Genomic DNA, 26,084 nt, shown 5'->3' with positions numbered 1-26,084 from the left:
GTGAACTTCCACAAAAGTCTGAGTTCGCTCACGAACCACCAGCTGATCGAATTTGGCCTGTCCACAATGAAGCAACGACCTTATTATCTTGGGTGTGCCCCTCAACACACTCATATAGGTCATTGCTTCACTGTGATACGCAAGCCCCTTCACCGCGGCAAGGTAACCATCACGAAGGGTAATTGACACATGTACATGCCTTTTGCATTGTTGTTGTTGCAGTCACAATGCAGCCAGAAAAATTAGGCATGTACACACACCAGAAAAAAATATTATTATTTTTGGTAGCCACCACTGCTAGCATCGGCTTTAAAAATTCAGGAATCCACCTGGAGTCCTGGACCCTGTTGGTGGTGGTGGAGAAGGCAGTCAAGCAGCCCACAGGCAGAGATGCTGTGTTGGGACTGACTTAGTCTTTGGGCAGGCAGTAGCCCTCCGAGATCCATGTCTCATTCATTCTAATAAAGGTGAGGTACTGAACATTATTTTGACTAGGGGACTTCTCTTCTCAGTGACAATGCCTCCTGCTGCACTGAAGGTCCTTTCTGACAGGACGCTTGATGCGGGGCAGTGGGAAGCTAAGCACTGGTATAACACAGTGTGCTGGGCCTGGCACAGTACAGCAAGGGCCAGTGAGACTGTGGGCGTATCTATGCAGTGTCACCCACAAAAATAGCTATAGTATAGTAAGTTAAATCACACAAATACAGTGGGAAGATATGCACCGGTATAATACAGTGTGCTGGGCCTGGCACAGTACCGCAAGGGCCAGCTGAGACTGTGGGCTGTATCTATGCAGTGTCACCCAGAAAGAGAGCTATGGTATAGTAAGTTAAATCACACAAATACAGTGAAAAGATATGCACTTGTATAATACAGTGTGCTGGGCCTGGCAAAGTACAGCAAGGGCCAGCTACAAGTGTGACACACAATGAAGAGGTATAGGGGGCGGGTCAAACATGCTATGTGTTCGCTACCTGCCGCGGACGCGGACAGCTGAAATCTGCATGAACTTCCTGCCGGGCAAACCGTTCGGGCCATCTCTACTCTTAAGCAAAATCTGAGTAAATCATAGTACAAGCGTTTGCAGCCTTCATTATCTTCTTTGCCTCTAGGAAGAGTAAATCTTTACACAAGGCATATCATAAACTGATAGAGTGGGACCTGGCTTCATTTTAGCAATTAATAAATTGATTCACAAAACTAGACTGGCTTTACCTTATTTGTTTCTCACTTTATCTATATAAAACATTTAATGCACCCAACAAGCAAAAAGAAGTACTAAAAATAAGGTGAGAAAATACTGACTGCAATTAAATTAATTAGGAGCAACTTATATTTCTGGATATTTTTTTTTTACTTAAAAAGTGCTAAAATGTTAATATGTAGGCTAGGTGAGAAATAGGTAAGAAGAGATAATTGATGGGATTTCCTTCTTCAATTACATACATTTAACCTTCCTGGCGGTAAGCCCGAGCCGAGCTCGGGCTATGCCGCCGGAAGGCACCGCTCAGGCCCCGCTGGGCCGATTTGCATAATTTTTTTTGCTGCACGCAGCTAGCACTTTGCTAGCTGTGTGCAGTGCCCGATCACCGCCACTACCCGCCGATCCGCCGCTATCCGTCGCGCCGCAGCCGCCCCCCCCCCCAGACCCCGTGCGCTGCCTGGCCAATCAGTGCCAGGCAGCTCTATGGGGTGGATCGGAATCCCCTTTGACGTCACGACGTCGATGACGTCGGTGATGTCATCCCGCCCCGTCGCCATGGTGACAGGGGAAGCCCTCCAGGAGATCCCGTTCTTTGAACGGGATCTCCTGATCGCCGATCTCGCTACATGAAAAAACAAAAAAAAAATTAAAAAAAAAAGATTTGCTGCCCCCTGGCAATTTTTTATCAAACCACCAGGAGGGTTAAACTGAGAAATATTCCAGAGGAGTGATCTCCCTCTGTGCTAGTTTTGAGGTTCTGACATTGATGGGTAAAAGATGATTTTCAGCATCAGTTGAGTCCATTCAAAGTGTGGAACAGTTTTTTTACGACTCTGTGGGTGCCTGGCTCTTCTACTGACCACATATGCTATTGCTCCTTTGTTATTGCCTGATGAAGCGGGATCAAACCTGTGAAACGCGTTGCATATTTGGAGTTCATAAATCAAATATATTGACTGTGTTTACTACAGTCGTTGTGTGTCTACTTGGAGGAGGTAAGTCCACCACTACCTCCTCTATTTACCAAGAATTTGGTTTTTAAGCTCATTTAGCTTCCTTTTATCCTTTTGGCGCCTCTGTTCTCCTGCACACTATCCATGCAAGGCTGAACTGCAAGCTTGTCTAGCAGTTTGGCCTCCCGGCTGCTGACAACTTGCACCTTTCTGCTGCAGTTTCCTGCAGCACCACATGGTAACACCACATGTTAAACACAGAAGTGATAGGCAGTTGAAAAAATTGAGACTTGTCACTTCTGAGCATGGCTGTGGCAATGATCAGATGTAACTCCATGGGGGAGCTGCCATTTCAATGCCCTTGCTGAGTGCTAGCAAGTTCCTGACCAGTGCACGGAAGCATCTGACGTTGAATTAATCACCTTCAGCCTCCTGCAAAAAGGAGGCTGAAGCTTTATTATCACCTCACGGCCCAGGAAGATGAATCCCAGTGACATCCCACAACAATGAACCCTCCCAGATCAGTCTTCTTGGAGGTGGGTATACATGACGTCATGCGATGGCACACAATGGGCACAAAAGAGAGTGCATGCGATCAAGGTACTTTGCGTGGGAGTTGTCGGGGATTTGAATTAACCAATCCGCGTTGTCAGTAAGTGTCATTCGCATTATCACGGGCCTATACCCAGGTTGCAAGATCGCAGAAATGATCACTCATCACTCTAAAAAAAAATCCTGGTCATTGGAAGAATTGTCTGAAAAATACCATTGTGGTTACAGGCCTTGAAATTTATTCACAATCTGTTTTTTTTCTTCATAGATCACTTTTACCATAGGAATTGTATTACAGTTGCCGGAAAGAAATCATTCTCATATGAAATCACACACAATTTGTACTCACTTTGTTAATTAAAGTGTACTCACTTATTTAATTAAAGTGCCAGCTGTTGCCTCGGCTTTCCCCGAAGCCTCTGTACATGTCAGAGAATAGCGCTATATTATCTTCAGCATGTTTAGAAAGCAAAGAAGAGAACTTAACAGAGATAAAGGCACAAGCGAAAGCACAAACTGAGCTCCTTCAATTTACTAAGTGCAATTTTATCAAGGCAAAGCTCAGTGGCACAGAGGTAAATTGCAATCCTTGACTGCCATATAATGATGCGTGCATCTGCTTTGCAGTGTAAAAACATATCTTTGGAAAGTCAGCTTGATCTGCTCTGCGTGAATGATTGCATCTTAAGTATTTTTATACCGAGCAGATGTTTTAAAAGTAATACAAAAGGAAAATTACACCACACTGTCTTTCTTCAATTTTGATCGAAAACTATAAATTTCATTTGCATTAAAACTATATTAGGGTTTTACATAGCCAATTTTAATGCTCAGGTGTACTTATACTATTGAAAATGGATGCTTACATCTAGCATACTATTTTTCCCCCCTCACCTTTAATTTTAAAATGTAGACATGAGCTCTTCAAGATAAATGATTCTAATATCATGCCTCAGTGAGTATGCAGGCTCCTGGTGCTCTTTCCCACTAATAAAAGTAAAATATTTGACAATAATGAAAAATAAGGTTATTTGCAGACCATCTCAACTTAAAGCTGAAAAGCATCTGGAACGGCTGTAAATCTAACTGCATATCATAGGGTACGCAATGTATGTAATACTGCTTACATTTGAAATGTGGGTAAACAATGCATACTAAATAATTTACAGATCTGTATCTGTAGTGTACTGTAATGCAAAGCCGAGAAAACACAGAGAGTTTATTAACTCTTCTCTGGAAAACGTAACAGCACAACAGATAGCAAACAGAATATACTGTTACACAGGGTGATTTTCCCTTGAAACTCATCTAGCACTGTGTTTTTTGATTGATTGTGCCCTAAACTGCACCAACAAACAAATCTGGGTTCAACTACCAAAGTGCACCACAACTGTGCTGGCTGCCCCATTCTCTCCCTTACCCTGGGTGCTTATGCTCACCATCCTGGAACCTTGCTGACATCACAACTCCCAAATAATAGAGAGCTGGATTGGCAAACTCATTGAGACTACCCATCCAACTCTTGGCAATGGCCAGCCTGGCTGCATGCATATAGCATAGAGAGCTTGATGAGCAGGCTGGTAACCAGTTCAACAAGGGATTATAGAGAGTTGGATGGGTGAGCTTGATATGCAGTCCCATACAGACCACTCATCCAGTTCTCCATACTTCTGAGGCAGTGACATCAGTGTAGCTCCATGCTGGTGAACATAGGTATGTAATCCTGTCAGCACACTGGTGCCTCTAGGCCCATTACTAGTGTGCATAGTTCTAAGTCCAGCCTGGTCATCATAATTCAGATTTCAGCAACAATGTAATGTTACCTAATGCTGCTTCCAAGTGCGGGCTCATTTAGACTGTTTGACACCTAGTGTTTTACTGGTAGCATAGTTTGATTCACTCTACTTGAACAATATACAAAATATTCAGGGTTCAGCGTAACTGCAGAGTGATCATCTAGTGATCACTGCTCGTGATCCAGCATACATGGACTAAGTCTTAAAGTCGATGTCTCAACAAGAAAGAGAAAGTTCATTATTAACAATCTTAAAGGTAACACATGCTTCAAAAGTTGGAAGACAGTTGGAAGTTCTGATTTTGCTAATTATTTATTGAACTTCCTTAGTAATATACTGTTTGGTAAGACTATATCAATTAACATGCCAAGGACCAGTGGCATGATACAATTTTTACCTGGTTTTCTTTTTACCTTTTGCAGGCAATATTACATTCAGTTGGTGGGTTGGTCGGACTAATCACACATATAGCTATTGGAGTGGTTCATCACCAGAAGCAAAAAAATGTGCCTGTGGACTTCAAGGAAATTGTATTGACTCTCAGCATTATTGCAACTGTGATGCTGACCAGGATGAATGGTAAGACAACAATGAGGATTAGAGCTTATAGCGGATCCGAGATGAGAAACTAACTATAACAAGTAACTTGTCTATATATCTTATCTAAAGTTTAGATGGTTTACACAGCAAATCTAGCTGCAAACAGTTTTAATAGAATATGATTATTTATTCCTGTGATACAATGACAGCAGCCATGTTGTTTGTAAACATTACACAGAGGCAGGCTTATCTGTATCTTGAGCCATCAGCCTAATCCCTTCTCCTCCTCCCTCCTCCCCTCTGCCTCTGAAATCAATGGCTAGTAACCCCTCCCCCTCCTCCTTCCCAGACTGAGCTTCCATGAGCCCTTGCTACTGCCAAGGCTCTCTGAAAACCTGTAGGCATGGCTTTTTTTAGTTTATAGGGAATTAGAGTATTAAAACAAAAACAAAAAAGTATTTGGCTTGAGGAATGCCCTATAAACAATAGGAAAGGAACACAATTATGCAATGTGTAAAAGTTCATCTCGGATCCACTTCAATTATATATTTACAGGATTTTTTTATTTTTTTTGCTTTTACTTTATTATATAGCATTTTATACATTCCTGTGCAGGCTTTAAGGCAGCCAGTGGACATAAAATGTTGGACAATTGGAATTACTAATATTAGATGATATCTCCTTCAGGAAAATGTTCTGCTATCAGAATAAAATATATTTCCCAGACAAAAACTTCACTATTTCAGAATGCATTGTTTCAACCAAGCATTCATTGGCTAGTGGTTTATATTTTTCTGTTTCAATATTTTTATTGAATATTTTCCTTGTTAGTGGTTATCTTGTTATGGCAATGCCCCTTGAATAGAGAAACTGCATTCACTGCTGGATAAACACACCTTTGATTGGTTTATAGCTGGTGTAGAACCTACAGGCATTAGTAGGATACTATTTCCCTGGCTGGGATTCCAATGAGGTACTTAAAGTGCATTCTCCAAAAGAATCATACCATCTGCTACAAATGTCCTAAAGAGAGAAAGAGATATCTAGCTGGTTTGCAAACAATTTATATAAGCCAGCTAAGGATTAAAACCCTTTTCAGATGCCATTAAAAAAGGAAAAATCAATTTTTGGTGCATTATTATTATTGTTATTATTATTATTATTATTATTATTATTATTATTATTATAATGTGTTCCACCATCAGTGAAAATACACCACAGAAAACTAAATGAAAGGGAATTAGAAAATCTTTTATGGAGTCATATATTGATGTAGTTTTAACCAAGGAGTCTGTTTTAATGATGGATATCTTAACATTTAAAGTTTGATTACAAAATAATGCTATATGTAACCTCTCCGCCCCTTTTAGAAGGCTAAGAAATGTTGCTTATGATTGACTAGATAAACTTTTTATACAACTATAAACACATTCAAAGTGTGTATGTAGTGCACTTTCGCTTCACACAAGATCAAAATGAAATATGTAAAAGAACTAGTACGAACTGTAGGGATGGTCAGAACTGCTGATTTCTGATTCAGAGGAAATTCCGATTTCTGTCAATGCTGATTACCAATTTCGTGTATTTCCAATTACCAATTTCCCAGGAGTCTTTTTTGGTAATTTTTTTGCATTCTCTGATTGGCAAAGTACTTACGAGTTGACTCTGCATTCTTTGATTGGTCCATTGCTTCTGAGTTGTAGTAATGTAGTATTTCTGCAGAAATCTGATTTCCAATTTCTTATTTCTGAGGAGTCTTTTTTGGTCATTTTTTTTTTGCATTCTCTTATTGGCTGGCCAAATACTTCTAGGGTGACTCTGCGTTCTCTGATCGGTCCAATGCTTCCGAGTTCTGTGACTGGGTAAAATTACTAAGTTGTGGTAAAGCAGTATTTCTGCAGAAATCCGATTTCCATTTTCCGATTTCCGTGGTCTTTTTTTGTATTCTCTAATTGGCCAAATACTTCTGAGTTGACTTTGCATTCTCTGATTGGTCCAATGCTTCCAAGTTCTGTGATTAGGGTAAAATTACTAAATTGCGGTAAAATGGTATTTCCGCAGAAATGTATTTTCCTATTTCCAATTTCGATCAGAAATACAGAAATTTCATCTGCATGGAATCTGAATGAGCATCCCCAATGAACTGATTTTAAGACATTGTGACATTGTGTTGCTATGGGTAACTTATTTATTGTTTAACCAAGTTTTTTGCAAATATTTTTAATTTTTCAGGTCTAATGACACAGGATCTCTTTCCAATAAAGATCACCTACCAGTGACACAGATTGTAATAACAGATACGGACAGACCTCATTCAGAAGCTGCTTATAAATTGGGCCCTTTGCTTTGTTGGGGTGATAGTAAGTACATTCAGATGTGAATAGTTTAAAAAAATTATGAAACAGTAGTAATGGAAAAAACATAAAAATATTGTGTTATGGTTTATGTAAGAACTCTCCTTTGGACCCACATAGAATCACAACACATTAAACAAAGCAGCATTACTTTGTGGCAGAAATGTTAACCCCTTTTTTTTGCTATTGTCACGTAAATTGATGGTTTCCAAGTAAGGTCCCTGTGTTGTAGAATTTTAATCAATGTTCTCTGCTATATTCAACGATATGATCGTCAAACTGCTACTGTCATCAGGAGTGTCTTAGCCTCTGATTGGAGCAAGTAAGGGCAGCTTCCAGTAATGAAAAACACTGGAAATCAAAATACAATTTGGATGGTATGCTTTCTTGGATTCTGGCACATCCTATATAATAATAATCAAGTGTCTCTGCATCCCTGCACTTCCTGTGTGTGTGTGTGTGTGTGTGTGTCCCGTGTTTTGTGCTACTGAATGTGCAGGGATGGACAGAGACACTGTGAAGAACTGAGGGAGGACGGGGCCGGAAGGGGCAGGTGTGTGTGGCAGGAGCGGGCACGAGCGGGGCACGTGTGTGGCATGCACGTGCGGGGCGTGTGTACACACGCGTGGCGTGCAGCGATGTGGTGACAGACCTAGCCCGTTTTTAAAGCTAAGGTCACTAGTACTGTATATTTGCAGTCTATATCTGGCACACATTGGATCCATAGTGAGAAAGCTTAGCAAGTGTTTGTGATATTGCAGTTGTATGCACAAACCAATTATGTAAGCCTCTAGTGTTTATTAGTCTGCTTTGATGAAACCATGAAGGAACTTGCAAAGATGCCCTTTACTCAGTCACTCTGCCAACAGATATAATTTACCTGTGCAGCTTGAGTACTAAAATTGCTTACCGTATTTGTTGTGGGAAGAATTGCTTATTTGTACAAAAAAAAAAAAAAGAATAAGAATAAGAATAAGAAAAGGAATATCCCAAACACAGCACCAAACTGATACATGAACACAATTATGATAACAAAAATTAGCAAATTAGCTGAGACGAAAAGACTCAACCAGTCAGAAGTGGGTGCAAATTGATGCAAATTAACTCAGCACAGTGCACAGGCAGCGCATCAGCCTGAGACCCATAGAAAGAGAGATGTGTCTGATGCAATTCTGAAAGGAGCAGCACCAAGAGGTATTTTCATTATAGCTGGGCTCAGGTGAGTGTTCCTACACCAGCGGGGGTGGCTATTTAACTTTTGAAAACAAGTATATATCAGTGTTGTTTCTTTTTACATAAACATCCAAAAGGTATTCCAAAGTGGTGGTAGAAAGTCTTAAAACATATCTGCCCATACAGTCACATAACACCTACAATCTGATTACATTTACAAAGTAGGTGAATAAAACCGCCCATTCAGAAATAATGAAAATTACTAAAAAAAAATGATTCTTCTCCAGTGGGGTTTTTGTTTAATTTAAAAAGCATATGTAATAACTCAGGAACCAGCGGGGGGGACTTGCCACGGGTGATAGGCAATGAAGAACAGTTAAGTAACGCTTGAAACATTCAGTCATGTGCAGGGGAGTATAAACGGCAACTTCTCTGTACATGATAGATGTCTGAAGTGAGCACAGCTTCACATCACCACTCTTCAATGCACTCTTTCAGTAAATCACCTACAATATTTTTTACTCAGGAGTGAATTGCTTTAGAAATTGGCTAGTGTGAGTTTGGTTTGATCAAACTTTTATGAAAACATCTAAGAAATTCCAATATGCTGTCATATTAAACACCTCCTCAATCAAATGCACATAGCTACATAAATATGACTCGGGGATCTGATTACATTTGCTTTTGAATCTCTAGGCCTTATAAATTTTTCTTTTAGTGCACAATCATTCTGTCTTCTGTGGGCTAGAACTGTAATATTTAAATTAACATAAATTTTAGTATAATTTATCAGAATAGGAATAATAGATGTACGGTCTCCTTGTCTATGTTTGGATTTATGCAGATTTTCTGCTGTTTAATATCTGCCCACTGCTTGCACAAAACTGCAGTGCATCAGAACAGATATTTTAACAAAAGAAATCAAATCTTTTATATATTTTATAAAGGTAACAAATGAAACAGCTAAAAATGGTGACAGATGCTCCCTGGTAAAAATGACGATCCCATAGGCAGGAATGTTAATAGCCTTGATTAGCTGTTATTAGCAGTGATTTGGGGTTAGAAAGGCCACCCTACCTCAAACTGCGGTGCAAATAGTGGGCAAAAATATCAGCGCTTTCGGCTAGGCTGTGGGAGCCTAAATGTTAGGAGCGGGGGTAAGATTAGGCAGCACCAGTGTGGTACATTAAGTTAGGCAATGCCTGGGGGCCCTTAGTGTTAAGCCACACCAGAGGGGTTTTAGAATTAGGAAACTCCAAGGAAGAACAGTTAGTGTTACGGATCAAGGGAAGGCTAGTGTTAGGATAAGGTTAAACTATACGTAAACAATTGGACAAGCACCATAAATCACAATGGAATACGCAAATAATAAGGTTCCCCACACACAATTGGGTGAGAACCAATTCGGCGGAATGTGCTAATGGGCAAAAATTGGAACATAGCAATGTACACAGATAAAAGTACCCATTAAATCAGCAGCATCAAACCAATCATAATTATAAATTGGTACAAAACTTTATTGGGAACAAACTTCATAATAAAACCAATTAAAATCACCAATGGTGAAAAAGGCGGGGTACAATGGTCATAATAATAATGTATATAGTATATAACATTTACCACCTCAAACAGTTAATCAGTACATAGATATATCCATTATTGGAATTATAAATATCACAAGAAAAGATTATATATACACGTAAAATGGTAAAAATTGTCTGTGAATCAAGGCTCAAAGACAGGTGAGCAAAGCTGGGACAAAAGTCTCTCAAAAGAGGCCTCTTTCAGAAGCGGGTAGAACCCGCGAGATGCATTAAGGCAGCAGGTGGTGGTCTTCATTTTCACCTTCTCCTCCTCCATGTAGGTGTCATTCCTTGTCCTTACTTCTTGCACGGTAGCACTTTCACCTTGTGTCTCTCCCTTATTGGTTATCTGGGACTTTTGTCCCAGCTTTGCTCACCTGTTTTTGAGCCTTGATTCACAGGCAATTTTTTACTATTTTACGTGTATATATAATCTTTTCTTGTGATATTAATAATTCCAATAATAGATTTATCTATGTACTGATTAACTGTTTGAGGTGGTGAATTTTATATACTATATATGTTATTATTATGACCATTGTACCCCACCTTTTTCATCATTGGTGATTTTAATTGGTTTTATTATGAAGTTTGTTCCCAATGAAGTGTTTTACCAATTTATAGTTATGAATGGTTTGGTGCTGATTTAATGGGTACTTTTCTCTGTGTACATTATTAGGATAAGGTTAGGCTAGGTAAAATATTAGTAAAGATTACCAAAATTACTATAGGAATTAAGTAGTAGTAGCAGTAGTATATCAGTAATTTTACTGATATTGTACTATATCCGTGCCGTCTTTACAGGGAGCCCTTTTAACATGTACATGATAACAAATAGCATTGTGTTTTCTTAAGCCTAAAACTCTTATAAAAGAAATGAAACGCTGGTGATATAAGAGTTGGCCAACTTTAAAGTGTACCTGACCTGAAGCAAAGCTTGGTAAGGAAAGCACAGACATTTATGTTATGTTCATATTGGGTCCACATACCTCTGTGCATTGTCCCTTCTTCAATCACCATGTTCCTCCTAGTTCACTGTAATCACTCTTTGTCAAAGTCAGTTTTTTAAAGGAGTGATTACGGGGGTCAGTGGGAACAGACAGTGCATAAAGGTATGTGGATCCATCAAGAACATATCTCTGAGCTTTTCTTAGGTAGTCTTTCCTCGGGACTACTTTAACTGATCACAAAATAAGGCCTGCTGTGTTTTATTATGGAATGTTGGTTAATAAGTGTATTTTATGAAAATCTACAGAATACTTGATGTTAGGTGAATATATATAAAAAACAGTATAATAATTTGTACCATTTAATTGCCAGACAGCAATAAATCGACTACTAGCATGGCAATAAAAGTCAAGGTCCTTGATGACACCTTATAGTTAAACATTTTCTCCCTATAATAATATAATAAAATCTAAATGACACATGTTATTATGCAAAGAGGATAATATCTGCAAGCCTGAAATATTTAATAAATAAATATACATTACACAGTCATTGATGTGTTAAAGTGGATCCGAGATGAACTTTTACACATTGCATAATTGTGTTCTTTTCCTATTATTTATAGGGCATTCCTCAAGCCAAATACTTTTTTGTTTTTGTTTTAATACTCTAATACCCCATAAACTAAACAAGCCACGCCCACAGGTTTTCAGAGAACCAAGGCACTTTCAGACAGTAGCAAGGGCTCATGGGAGCTCAGTCTGGGCAGGAGGAGGGAGAGGTATTACTAGCCAGAGATTTCAGAGGCAGGGAGGAGGAGGGGGGATTAGGTTTTTTTGCTCAAGATGCAGATAAGCCTGCTTCTGTGTAATGTTTACAAACAACATGGCTGCTGTCATTGTATCACAGGATTAACTACTTTCGGACCGAGCGAGTGCGAATCTACGTCGGGCAGGGGGCGCTGCGGTCCTGACAGGACGTAAACTCTACGTCCCATTGACTGCGCGCCCCTGCCCGTCTCCGCCGCTCGATCCGCTCTGCCCCCGCCACTCGTTGCTGCCCTGCCGCCTCTATGACGGCAGAGCACTGTGAGCCGGGCAGGAGCCGTTTTCATTGGCTCCTGGCCCTGTCATTATTGTAAGCCGCTCTCATTGGCTTACATGGAGTGACAGGGTCAGGAGCCAATGAAAGCGGCTCCTGACCGGCGCACAGCGCTCTGCGTCATAGCGACGGCAGAGAGAGCAGCCTGCAGCGGGGACAGAGCGGCGTGTTCGTCGGGAGCGGCAGATCATTGCGGCGATTCGTCGGGAAGCGGCGATTTACGGGACCAGCACCCTCTGGTCCTTAAGGGGGCAGAGGGTGCTGGTCCAGAAAGGGTTAAATAATCATATTCTATTAAAGATGAACAAAAAAAGGGATCCGCAGACCAGAGCAGGTTGAAGTAAAAAGGCTAATATTTATTCAAAAAATCCACAGACAGTGCAATAAAATCACAGGATCAACTCACGCGTATCGGGCCTACCATCTGCCCTTAATCGTAGTTAAAAATGAACCTGTTTAAGGAGGAATTTATATGGAGCCAGGGAGGAGAAAACTCCACCCCCGGAAACATGCAAACCACTCCTTAAAGGGATACATATCCTCAGTAAATCCAATACAGGAATACCATAATAACATTGAAAATGGCATATTAAAAGATGTAAAAATGTTACCACTGAATTTTACATTATATGTGAGCAGGAAAGAGAAGAACACCAATAACAAACAATACAATACAATTAAAGAGCATGACACTAATTGCATTTGAAAAAATGAACGATCTGTAAACCAAGCTTAAATCCCACTTTTTATTTAGACCCTGTGGTGTGCAAGTGCCCATTCTGTGAATCCAGAAAGCTTCACGTTTCAGCAACAATCTTTAAATATCACACCCTCTGATTGGACAAACCACCCGCTCCACCCCCTGAAAACTAAAAGAGGACAATCACCCCTATGCTCAGTTTCAAAATGTTTTGAAACAGCGGACTTACGAAAAGTGGCGAGTGGTGCACCCTACATATTGGATACAAACAAACAAACAAACACAGAACATTTATATCGCGCTTTACTCCTGACGGACTCAAAGCGCCAGAGCTGCAGCGACTAGGACGCACTCTATAGGCAGTAGCAGTGTTAGGGAGACTTGCCTAAGGTCTCCTACTGAATAGGTGCTGGCTTACTGAACATGGATACGACATGTTAGACAAGACATACATTGTACATTTAGTATTGCAGTTTACATATTGTTTGATGGGAAAACTCTTGTTGTGTACAAAAGAGAATGTTGAGTTACCCCTTCTGTGACACTGACAATATTTACATGTGGAAAAACCACAGGGGTAAGAACCCACTGTGGCCAGCCACGTAGGAGTACGAGAGATGGAAGGAGACTGAAAAAGACTGGGTGAGAGAATGGACCCTAAAGTTCAGGCCCTTTTTGCAGAGAAACGACAGCCTCTGTCCAAAATTGTTTTGAGTTTTGTGTCCGGGTGCAGCACTGGAATGTACTTTTTGACAATGTCAGTAATTCTATTAAACTCCAGGCTGTATCCGGTAACAAAAGATACCTGATCCTCCTCGGCCTCATTCCAAACTCTGGTTTTCAATAATTCTGAACGTGGTCTCCTGGTACCTTTCTGACGTCCCACATATTCTATTAAAGCTGTTTGCAGCTAGATTTGCTGTGTAAACTATCTAAACTTTAGATAAGATATATAGACATGTTACTTGTTATAGTTAGTTTTTCATCTCGGATCCGCTTTAATGCCAAAGGTGTATGTATGCCAACAAATATTTGTGAAGCTTTTCACCATCAGTTCATATCCTGTTGAACAACTTGAATAGATCAAGGACTGTGGTTTCATTGGTGTCTGTAAGAGCTTTTACAGCTACGTGACTCCTATTTGTATGCATCTGGTATGTGTTTGAAGTAGGTGAACAGGTTTGAAAGTACTCAAGACAAGTGACTCCTAAAGTGTCACATCTGTTGCTGAAAGAACAGAATCATAATTGTTGCTTCAGCCAACGTACAGAGCCACTTACATTGTTTTCTCACCTGGACTTTCCGTGTTAAAGGTTTTAACACAGAGATATGAATGGATTCTGGAAGTCTTTTAATGTCTGTTTCAAAGCATAAGCCATCAGATGTTACAATGAAGTGTACATGAAATATAGGGTTTCATTTAATAAATGTGTCTGATATGCAGTAAATCCTTCTCACTAAAGCTACATAAGGACAATGATAGTCGGATGTGCACCTCATAATTCAGTTACTAAAACTTCTTTCACAAAACATCAGCCTATATATACAGTGCCTTTTCTCTGGACAACATTATAGTAATTTGTATTTGATTTGTATAAGTCAACACATCCATTGCTTTTTTTCTGCAGCAGGTTATAGAATGGGAGATCCGCCCAAGACCTTACAAATCTACAAGCATCTAGTTGTTGTCCAATCTGACCGCAAGCTTGTCAGTTGGAATGGGTGGCAATCAAAGAATGTCTGTAGGAAGTGTCACTCCTCTAGTAGAGGTGTAATGAGATGTTTTACAACAACTTAAGAATGGATGTTCCATGTAATTTTTCATTTTATGGACAGGACAGAAAACACTAAAAGCCTCCAGTATGGCTCCAGAAAATCCACAAATTCCTGTGTGTTTTTAGTGCTAGGTAACCTGGAAGACTGTATTACTGGGTACAGAATTTTAATTGCAGTAGGTAACCCTGATTTTGCATGCATCTACAAAAGATGATCAATAAAAGGGGTGATGGAGATTGCCAATAGTAGAATAAAATTAAAATTGAAGATGTTCTACTACTTAATTCCAATAGTAAAATATTCTACCACTATTTTACTATGACCTAACCTAGCCCTACTTTCACACAGAATCCTCACTCTATCGATGCCTATTCCTAAGACTCCCCTGGTGGTGCCTAACCGGAACACCCCCCAACCTTTCCCCCATAGTGCCTTACGTAAGTATCTATTTTTAACCACCCAGGTGGTGCCTAACCTTAAAATCGTAACTCCCCATGGTGCCTAACCTTAACTCCACCCCCCATGCCTAAACCTAACCCCCACTTCTAACACTAACTCTAACCCCGGATATTATATATAAATGATAATTTGGCAGCCCTGAGGAACCTAATAAAATAGCGTTTCCATGGCCACCCATTATGCAAATTGCCTCTGATGCATGTTTTACACGCTTCATCTGATTTCTGATACCCAAGTCTTAACTCTGTTAACCTTCTTTGTTTACCTAGCCTAGCCATAACATAACCTCAAATCATATACTCTCCTTGAGTACCAAACACTAACTGTAAACCCTTTATTCTATTCCCTCAACAGCCCTTACCTTAACCTTTGGTCTTCTAAAACACTAATGTAACGATTGGTGTCAGCAAGAACATATTTTCTGATTATTGGTGATCTGCAGTATCACCAATAATACAGATGTTATACCTGATTATGTGGTGATCTGCAGAATCACCAATAATACAAGTATAGCAAGACACAGGACACACAGGTGTAAGTTAGTGTTTTGGTGCAACAGTAAATATTGATGGAGATACCCACTATCCCAGAGGGGCTGGTAGAAGGGGGTATCTCTAAGGAACACAGTAATCAGTACCCCAGCAAGCTGGAGACACAGAGCAATAGTGATAGTTTCACCCGAGGAGCGGGTGATACACAGTGAGACAATGTAGAGTGATCACTCGAGGAGCGAGTGATTCAGACTGTACTGCAGCAGGCGGTTCCCTGAGGGGCAGGAGATCCCGACAGTACTGTATTAGCTAGTCACCTGAGAAGCAGGTGATTAAGACTGTACTGCAGCAATCAACCTGAGGAGCAGGTGATTAAGACTGTACAGCAGCTATCAACCTGAGGAGCAGGTGATTAAGACTGTACTGCAGCTATCAACCTGAGGAGCAGGTGATTCAGACTATACTGCAGCTATCTACCTGAGGAGCAGGTGATTCAGACTATACTGCAGCTATCTACCTGAGGAGCAGGTGATTCCTAAACTGAGAGTCGCTCACCAGGACTAAGCTCCCCGGTGAGGGCAGAAGAGTCAGACAAGCAGGTTCGGCAACACACGGACAGATACAGTACAGAGACAGGAAGCTCAATCAGAGTAGTAGTTCAGGCAGAGTCGGCAACTTATATCAGACAGGCAAAGGTACCAAATCAGAGAGCAGAAGAATAGTCAAACTAGCAGAAGGTCATAAAAAAATAATACAATTCAATTAGTACTTTAAGCTATCAGCAGAATCTGGCTAAGTGTGGATCCCCAGCTCCAGCTGGTTCTAGCACACTTTGGGATCTGACTATGTCTGAGTGCTAACACGTAGCATATGCAACAGCAGACGCGGAAAACTGACAGTCAGGTCCTATATATACTAAATGCGCTCTATAGCACCGCCCCAGTCACTCAGCCAATCCAGAGCATAGCTGGAGTCATCTGACCGAGTGATCAGCTGACTCCCCTTCTAGATGCATAAAGGTCCTTTCGCTTGGCGCGCGCGCGTGTGGCCCTTAGTCTATGAGCGATAGAAGGACCAGGCAAAGCACCAGCATGTAACCATGCGGAGGAAACCGCCAGCTGCGACGCGGAGATAGCCGCCATGCCGCTTGCTGTTGCGGCGGTATCTCCGCTATCCATTACAACTAAGCTAACATTTCACCTAAAGCTACATTTACGATATTTATTTAAATTATTCTTAAGAATGGTGTATCTTCTAAATCAGCATTAGCCTTAATCTAACCAGCTTCTTTCACCAAATACTTCAAACCCTAAGCAATATATATCTATAACCGAGCCCCTATTTGGCCCTAACACTAATCTAAAGCACTAACTGCCCTTAAAGTGTACACAAGGCGATATGTGACATGATGAGATAAACATGAGTGCCAAACATATTAATAACCAGACTGTTTTACTTGTTTTATTTTGCTGCCTGAAAATGTTAATTTCTAGGCATGGAAGTGACAGCTTCTGTCTTGTTGGTACCTTGTCCAGAATATAGTAAACATCACTGATAAGCAAATTACAGCCATAAAGGTTTACTGTCAGAATACAACTTCTTAGGACAGGGGGAGATAAAATGCATGAACTACTGACCGTTCTCTAACTCTGGGACACTTAAAGGGAACCTTAACTCTAAAAAAAAAATGAGTTTTACTTACCTGGGGCATCTACCAGCCCCCTGTAGCCATCCTGTGCCCTTGCAGTCACCCATGGCTCCTCTGCTCCCTCGCTGTCAGCTAGTTTCATTTTTTGCTGACTGGGAGTCGGCCAGCCGCCATGCGTAAGTTTTTACGCATTACCGCTGGTGCAGGAAGCTATTGAAGACATCAAAAAGTACATTTTTACGCGTTACGGTTGTAAACGTAAAAAATAAAAACTAGCTGGCAGCGGGGGACCAGAGGAGCCATGAGTGACTGCGAGGGCACAGGATGGCTGCAGGGGGCTGGTAGATGCCCCAGGTAAGCAAAACTCATTTTTTTTTAGAGTTAAGGTTCCCTTTAATAGGCTGCCTCTGATTAAAAACAGTAAAACATTCACCTACTTTGTAAATGTTTACATATAAAAGAAAACCATGGGATACTTTAAAAAGTCATTTTTAGGAGTATTGCAATTGCACTCAAAAGGGTCTTTGAATCTCCCTGAATGATCTCCAATTATCATTGGCTGGAATTAACATCTTTTATCATGATTTCAGGGTTCAGATAACTTCAAATGAAACATGAACTGATAGGAATATATAGGCTACCAAGTTTATTTCATAAAAAAAATAGCAGTTGTGTGGCTGTCATGCTGACCTTTTGCCTAGAATACTTTAGTTACAGACCTGAAACTAGCATGCAGCTAATGCAGTAAGCACATTTATTCTATATACATATTCTGGATCAGAGATTCCATTACACTGATGGCAAATTACTTTTGCAGTTTTAGTAAGTATCTGATTTAAAGCGGAACTGATATATGTTAAAAAAAAAAGGGGTTCACTTACCTGAGGCTTCTGCCAGCCCTCTGCAGACTCCCTGTGCCCGAGGCATCTCTGAATGATCCTCCGGTCCCCCATTGTGGCTCACTTTCGGTATCACAAGTCGATGGTCCCTGCACTTGTGTGGCCATGGCCATGCGCATCCTCATTTGCATTCCCCTCACTGGGAGTGTCCTGCAAATGCAAAGTAACAGTTTTTTCTTGTACTGCGCCTGTGCAGGATGCTCTCGGCAACGGGAGTGTGAGTGAGGAAACTTGCGGCCAGGGCTGTGGACTTGAAAGTCAGTGAAACTGAAAGTGAGCCGTGGCCCGCGGCGGGGGACCTGAGGATTGTTCAGAGACTTCACGGGCACAGGGAGGCTGCAGGGGGCTGGCAGAAGCCCCAGGTAAGTGAAACTCTTTTTTAAAACATGTTAGTTTCACTTTAAAGTGTGTAGTTTACTAGGATTCAGCACCTAATCCTGGTGGTGTTATAGCCACCTAAAGTTACCAGGCACACTGATTTTCTGTTGGGTTACCTTAGCCTTAGCAGTGGTAGCTAGCTAGCACAAATTTACCATCTTACTTCATCCCAACAAAAAATCCCTTACTTGAAGTTACCCAGGTCCCACCAGGAGGTGGTAGCAAGCTGGCAAATAGTCTTTACAATAGCCAAGCAAGCAGCATTTCAGGACTTTGCAATTAATCCCTCCGTGTTCCTTTTATTTCTGCTTTTCTTTGAATGAAAATCACAGCTGCAAAAACATTTATATAAATAAAAAAAGACCATTTAGTAATATACACAGACACAAACACATATACAGAGGCACACTGATGGAAAGAGCCTTCTTGTAAAAGAGTGTGGCCAATCCCTAACAATAAGGCCACATTTCCACTCATAGGGCCTGATTCACAAAGCGGTGCAAACTTTTCCGCGGACTTTTGCGCGCGCAATTTGCAGCGATTTTCGCAAACGCGGACTTTTGCGCGCGCAATTTGTCGTGAATCGCGGCAAATTGTGCGCGCAAAAGTCCGCGATCGCGCAAATCGCGGAAAATTGCGCGCGCAAAAGTCAGCGAAAAAGTTTGCACCGCTTTGTGAATCAGGCCCATTATATTTTATACTTTATACTACTTACATTATATGAATTATGGACTGACCATTTTTGCTAACAGGACATTATAGGCCAAATTAACTTAAGTATCTCCAGTGATCACCCTGAATCCTTAATATAGTTTGTAAGTGTTTCATGAAATCTGGCCTGGGTTCATCAACAATTACAAATACATTCACATAATATCAATTATACAAACATTAGTTTCAAAACATAAAAGAAGTGTTACAACGCTAGGCTTATAATATTTATTGAGTTGTCAGTAAAAATAAGGACATATCAGGTATTTATCTAACATAAACATTTCTTCCCATAATAACCAGCAGTACATCATTTTCTGGGGAGTCAAAAGTGAAAGATACATAGACTGCAATAATCCAACCACAAATTACTGAAGATGTAACATAATTGGTTGCAACATCAACCAGCAGCATAAATATCCTACCAGTAATGAAAACAAATGCCAATCGTGAATTCCAGTACAAAAAGGTGTTTAGTATTGTCAATTGTCAATTAGAATGTCACAGATGCCAACAATCTCCAGTTTCCTAGACTGAGGAGAAAGGATGATCAGTAAGATGCTAGTCATTTCATTGATTAAAGAGGAACTCCAGTGAAAATAATGTAATAAAAAAAAGTGCTTCATTTTTACAATAATTATGTATACATGATTTAGTCAGTGTTTGCTCATTGTAAAATCTTTCCTCTCCCAGATTCACATTCTGACATGTATTACATGGTGACATTGTTACTGTGGGCAGATTAAGGAGCTGTTGCTAGCTGGTCTGGCTTTAACAGACAGCTGTAAGCAGCTATTTCCTGTCTGAACATTGTTACATTGTGGCAGTTTGCCAGGAGTACCGTACGGTACCAGAGCCTCTTGTGGGAGGGGTTTCAGCACAAAATCAGTCATACAGCGCCCCCTGATGGTCTGTTTGTGAAAATCATTATTTTTCTCATGTAAAAGTGGGTATCAGCTACTGATTGGGATAAAGTTCAATTCTTGGTCTGAGTTTCTCTTTAAAGGCTTATTCCACTGGGCACCTTGTCCGTTTCCAAATCAGACACAGCACCCATGCTGTCGCGAAGCTGCAGCTGAATCTCTATAGCCATGCCATGGATGTACAAAAAGTGTGACATCATTATGTGATTGTAAGCAGTGGCACAGCTACAATTCATGCCCCCACCAGAAAAAATGTGATTCCCCCCCCCCCCCCGCAATTTTTACACCCCTTCCCTTGCCTTCCTTTGGTGCCCTTTTCGGCCTTGGGGCCCATCTCACAAGGGTCATAAAACAAGTGTGGCTATCATGATCTTTACACCCATAACAAGTGTACCCGCTAAAACACCTGCTATGAAGTATAGTCTTCTATATCGGAGGAAGGGAAGGTTTATAGTTGGGCCCCCAAAACAGCTCTGGGCCCCCTGCCATCGCAGGGGCCACTCCCCTCTGATTGCAAGGTCAGTGGAAATGTTTGCAAAGACAGGCGTGTATTGGTTTATCTCATTTATTTGTTTATTTTGATCATTCTGTTTTGGTATCATTATAGTAGCAGAAGGTGGTTATTAGCAAGATCAACCAGTCAAACCATACAGGGTGATTTCCTCCTGCAAATGGGAGAAAGGTCCATCAATCAGCACAGGCTATCTGCATGAAGAATGTAGCTTTTATTCTTCAGATCAGTAACTAAAACTGCAGTAAGCATTTCTATTGAAAGCAAAGAAAGCAGCAATAAGCATAAATAAATCTAAAAGAATTCTATATCAGCTGTTTGCAACAATCACAGAAAACTCAAGTAAAACATTTGAAAATGACTGATTTGCTTATCTCGGTAAAGTAAAGTGTATTCAGCATTTTTTATTCACAGACTTTTTCCCTTTAGAAGCAACTTATCCCGATCAACACCTTTCAACAGGCGCAGACAGCTGATACAAATAAATTCTTTGATTTACACTGTAGCAGGCATACTCCAGCTTTGTGTGAGCTTTCCGATTTTATTCCTCTCCAGTGCTATGAGCTCTTGTTAGCTGACAGTATACTTCATCAGTTCAATGGAAGAATTCTACGCTGAAAGGATTAATTTTCCGCATTTGGATTACTTGTCCGATTATCTATTTTGATACGATATTGAAATACTTACATGGGAAATTATTCAGGTTCTTTATGCTACACAGTATAGTCAGTTAAATGGTACATTGGCTCCTACCTCAGTCATATAGCTTTTAGTGTCACATACCTGCTTATCTGATCCTGAATCAGTGGTTTTATTGATATTTATACATGCATTTCAGCCATCAATGCAGCTGTTTATTTTTCAGTTGTTTCTTTTAGGGTAATCTTGAGAAGCATACATGCAATAGAGGTGTGAGAAAAAATAGGAGCAGGTTACTACAGCTGATAGAATATCTGTAATCTTATAGATACTCTATTCTCCTTGATGGTAGAGTATCATTATTTATACTGATGTTTTACTATCCTGCACAGTAAAATATCAGCAATCATACCAATATTCTACTATCACCCTCTGCACCCTAATTCTCACACTAACCCTCCTATATTATTGCCTAGCATTAACCTCCCTGCACCTACTCCTACCACTAACCTCACTTTATCTACTCCTAAACTACCCTCCCACTATCTACTGCTTACACTAACCTCCCCCACCAACTCTCCCACGAAATGTGGTAATTAACCCCCATGCAGCCAGCCAAATCATCAAAAAGCCCAGAGTTTGGCTACAGTGTAACCAAACTCCAGTGCCCTACTGCTCCCAGCAAGCGGCTTCATACTGCTCAAAACACATGCCTGCAGTCGTCGATGCAGAGTACCACTATAAAGTAGCTGTTACTTTTTCCTGGCAAGTTTGGTGCACAAATGACTGGCTTTGGATTGTAATTGCTCAATTAAAAATTGGCACCTATGGCAGTGCCCAAAGTTCCCCAGCTGCAGATAACGGCCACCTCTGTTGATAATCCAGTGTGTGTAAAGCAGCCTTAGACCCCTTTTGACCAGTCAGACAGTGATCCAGCCTCTTGGATCACTTCAGACAAGCAATGGTCAGGGGCATTTCTTTCCCTACTAGCGTTGTTGCTGCGTGGCATAACTCCCACCCCGCTCACCCCCACCCTCCGCGTAGGAACCAATCAGACTAGTGATGTGTCCGTCAGCCTCGGCTCTCAAAGTGCATCTAGCATGTGTGCGGGCCTTTATAATTTTGAAGATGATCTTTTATACCTGAGAACTGAAAAATCTGAATTTAGAGGCACTGTGATTTTAGAGGGCAGAAGGTAAGAAATGTAGCACAGCACAAGTGCAAATGCAGGTTCTGATGAGGTCTTGAGCTCTTAAAATCAAGTCACAAATGTAAACATGCACACACAAAGTCAATACCAAAAGACTCACTAAAAACCATACTTAATTAAGCACACTAATTAAATCATGGGAACATAAACAAGTAACAATGCAGATAGTGAAGTGCAAAATCTGACACATAAACCACATAATGCATCTTAAATTAGCAAAAAGTGAAAAGTTAATGACTTTATAAAATTTGTAATATAAACTTGAAAACCTGTTGTTAGGTGCAGGTGCCCAGAGGCAAAAATAGGTAATTAGGGCACCTACTCATGCCTGGTAATTTTGGTGCCCCATAGACAATAATGGTTATAACATAATTACCGGAACCAGCTGTGTAATTATGGCACCTGGTATTTAACAGCAGTATTTATTAGATCTACAGATTTCTAATATTTACCACATTTGCACAAAACCAAATTTTGGTTTCACCGTGCACCAATGGTGTTTACTTGAGAAAGTATTTAAGAGTAAGAGGGGTCGCTCATACAAAAACCAAATAGATTTAAAAGTACAAATAAGTAATTTTTTTGGACACTTTAAAAAAACAACATGTTTTGTGGATCTCTGCCTGCTTTTTCAGGTCAAGTAATCATTGACCAGTGTCTTCAAAAACAGACTCTGTAGCTCTTTTACACAGGCGCTCCTAGCTGCAGAGCGTAGGTGGGGGCCTCATATTTTTTTGCAGGGAGGCCCCATGGCTTGTACTTATCTTCTGATTACTTAAATATTTTTGGCATGCCTAGAAAATGATTGCTGACAAAAAGGTGAGAAGTAACATTCAAAGACCAGTTACAAAAAATGTTCTGAAGAGCTGCCTGCTCCCATTACATTATGTGCAACAAGGCTGCATTTATTACGTATGCCATCTGAAGACAACATTTTGTCCACCCCCTCCAACAAACACACTTGGCCTCCAAAAATTGTATGCACAGCCCTACCTTTTATACCCAACACTAATGTGCAGCAAGTTCTTCTTTCACTTATGGCAGTCCCTTGTCCCCCTTCTTGAACATCACTCCCTACTTACATGTGCAGGCGCCAATATGTCCTTTCCCATTAACTGATCATGGTTTTCTCCATGACACCTCCATAAATTACACCATATGCTCATACAATGCATAAAGAGCAGTGTTTTAATATGATAGATAAGGTTTATAAATACTGGAATTTTCTTGTTCAGCTGTACAGTCACATGACTTACATCATATTTCTCTCCAGAACAGACTACCAAGCTGTCTTCTACACCTCCAGGTGATTGCCAGACCCTAATTTCACAGTCTATGATAAAAGATATGCTAATAGCCTGGTAATGCCATCTTCCAGAAGCAAGCAAGTGGCATTACAATGACAAAAACATTCCAACTCAAGAGAGAAAGGGTTAGGTGTTTGATTCTAATTATGAAACCATCAATTTGTGACCATCTTGTATATGCAAAAGTTGCCTATTAAACATTTTATTTTAATAAAGCTTAAATTGTCATACATTTAAATCTAATTTAAATTGAAAATGCAAATTGCAATTCCACAAAAATTCAGTCAACTATGTTTTCTTTATTTTGCCTAGGAAGTTTTTGGAATGCAGCTTCTTTTAATACTGTCTTATCCTACCTACATTTCCCTACCTTTGATGGAGAACTTAGTGCAGATGTATCCTTTTTCTTCAAGACAGCATCACCATCTGGATTGTTTTTGGAAAACCTTGGAATCAAAGATTTTATTCGAATAGAGCTGGAATGTAAGTACAAGTTTGTAACTCTTCTTATAGAATTAAGTGTTATCATAGCTCATTTAGGACTTAATCAATAAGACTGGTGCCAAGAAAAATAGGGGAAAATGGAAATAACCAATTTAATGGCTAAATGAAGCAAGGTTGGTTGCTCTGGACTACCCAGCCTTGCTAATTGTAATTCTTAGCTATTTTGAACACAGAAACACATACTTACCTAAGGAGACAAGAGGATCCTCCAGAGGCTTCCTACACTGACCTCTGTTCCTTCACCATTGCCCAGAACCCTCCTGCTGATCAGGGCTGGGCTCCTTTTTCTGGCATGCTTGATGCAGCGTATGAGTACATGAGCACAGCCACACCTGTGAAGTAGCAAGGAGCTGCTCATGCTCAAGTGGCTCCGGATTACTCTTCAGGCTTGGCTGTACTCACACAGGTGCAGTACTGCCATGCTTTGCTTGAAGAATGCTGCCCCAATAAGATTACTGTCAAGCCCTTATCGGTAATCTTCAGAGGGGCCTCGCTCAGCAACAGGGGACTGGAAGAAGCCATTGGAAGCCTTTATAGGATCCAAACACTTCCATCTTCTTAGGTAAGTATGTGATTTTGTACACTTTAACTACTTCACCATAAAGAGGTTTTTACTCCTAAGGACCAGAGCAATTTTCACATTTCAGTGCTCCTCCCATATATTTGCCAATAACTTAATCAATACTTATCACACTGAAATTATCTATACATTGTTTTTTGGGGACTCCAATTAGGCTTTCTTTGGGTTGTAATTTTTGCTAAGACTTACTTTATGTACAGGGAAAAAAAAGCAACAATTGAAAAAATACACTATATCTCAAATTTCAATCCCTATATTTTTTTAAACAATGTTACTGTGGATAAAACCCACCTATTTTATTTGCCCATTTGTCCCAGTTATTATAACATTGAAAATTTGTTCCTAGTACAATGTATGGTGAAAATATATTATTTGGCAATATTTATATGTATTTTTTTATTTTGTGTTTTTGGTTTTCTCATTGTACTTTATTATTAATTACAATACCTAATTTGCAAAATAACAATAATATACTCTTATGGCATACATACATACAAATCCAAGTCCCTTCTGTAACAATTTATATATTCTTTTTGAAATGCTTTCATTTATTTTTTTACAAGTTATTTGCTTTGATAGCACTTTCAATTAATAATCTAGGCTGTTCATTACATCAGGGATTATTTGTTAGCAAGGTGCTTAGATTGGATTTGAGAACATAGGTTCCCATTCACCAATCTGTCCTCTAACTGCTGTTGCAGGGGTGAGTGCACGCACATGCACGCGGGTGCATGCATGTGCGTGTACTGCTCATTATCCTCAAAAGACGATGAAGTCAGCCAAGATGAAGTTCAGATAAAGTCTGCCAAGGATAGATATACTGCCCCCAGAGCAATAACTAGTTAAAATAGTTTCACTTCAAAGGTCTTGTAAAAAGGTCTTGTCAAATGCAAAAAAAAAAGGTTGAAAACAGCATGCTACCACTACATAGCCACAGCTACTGCCAGTACCAAAAGCTGCCAACAGCGCAAGTCCCTTTCCTTGAAGCGTATTAACTTTCTCACTTCAGTTTTTCTTTAAAGGGAACCTGAAGCGAGTAAAATTATTTAAAATAAACACATGATGTAGCTGCAAATGAATATTACATACTTGCCTTACTATCACTTCCTCTCAGAAGCTCACCATTTTCTTTTTACAGTGA

At 40.2% G+C, this 26,084-nt stretch overlaps 1 protein-coding gene across 4 annotated transcripts in view; it reads left to right on the top strand.

Moving 5' to 3' along the window:
• CNTNAP4 (contactin associated protein family member 4) overlaps positions 1–26,084 on the top strand; it is a 484,789-nt gene that overhangs the window by 392,726 nt on the left and 65,979 nt on the right. For all 4 annotated transcript variants that reach the window (XM_068237691.1, XM_068237701.1, XM_068237708.1 and 1 more), the window contains 3 exons: positions 4,931–5,087; positions 7,281–7,408; positions 24,172–24,342. In XM_068237691.1, the coding sequence (XP_068093792.1) occupies positions 4,931–5,087; positions 7,281–7,408; positions 24,172–24,342 (456 nt within the window). The remainder of the gene's footprint in view (positions 1–4,930; positions 5,088–7,280; positions 7,409–24,171; positions 24,343–26,084) is intronic.

This window comes from Hyperolius riggenbachi, chromosome 1 (genome assembly GCF_040937935.1).
Source record: "Hyperolius riggenbachi isolate aHypRig1 chromosome 1, aHypRig1.pri, whole genome shotgun sequence".
Classification (NCBI taxonomy): domain Eukaryota; kingdom Metazoa; phylum Chordata; class Amphibia; order Anura; family Hyperoliidae; genus Hyperolius; species Hyperolius riggenbachi.
Note: the sequence above shows the minus strand (reverse complement) of the source record. Positions and strands in the feature narration are given on the sequence as shown.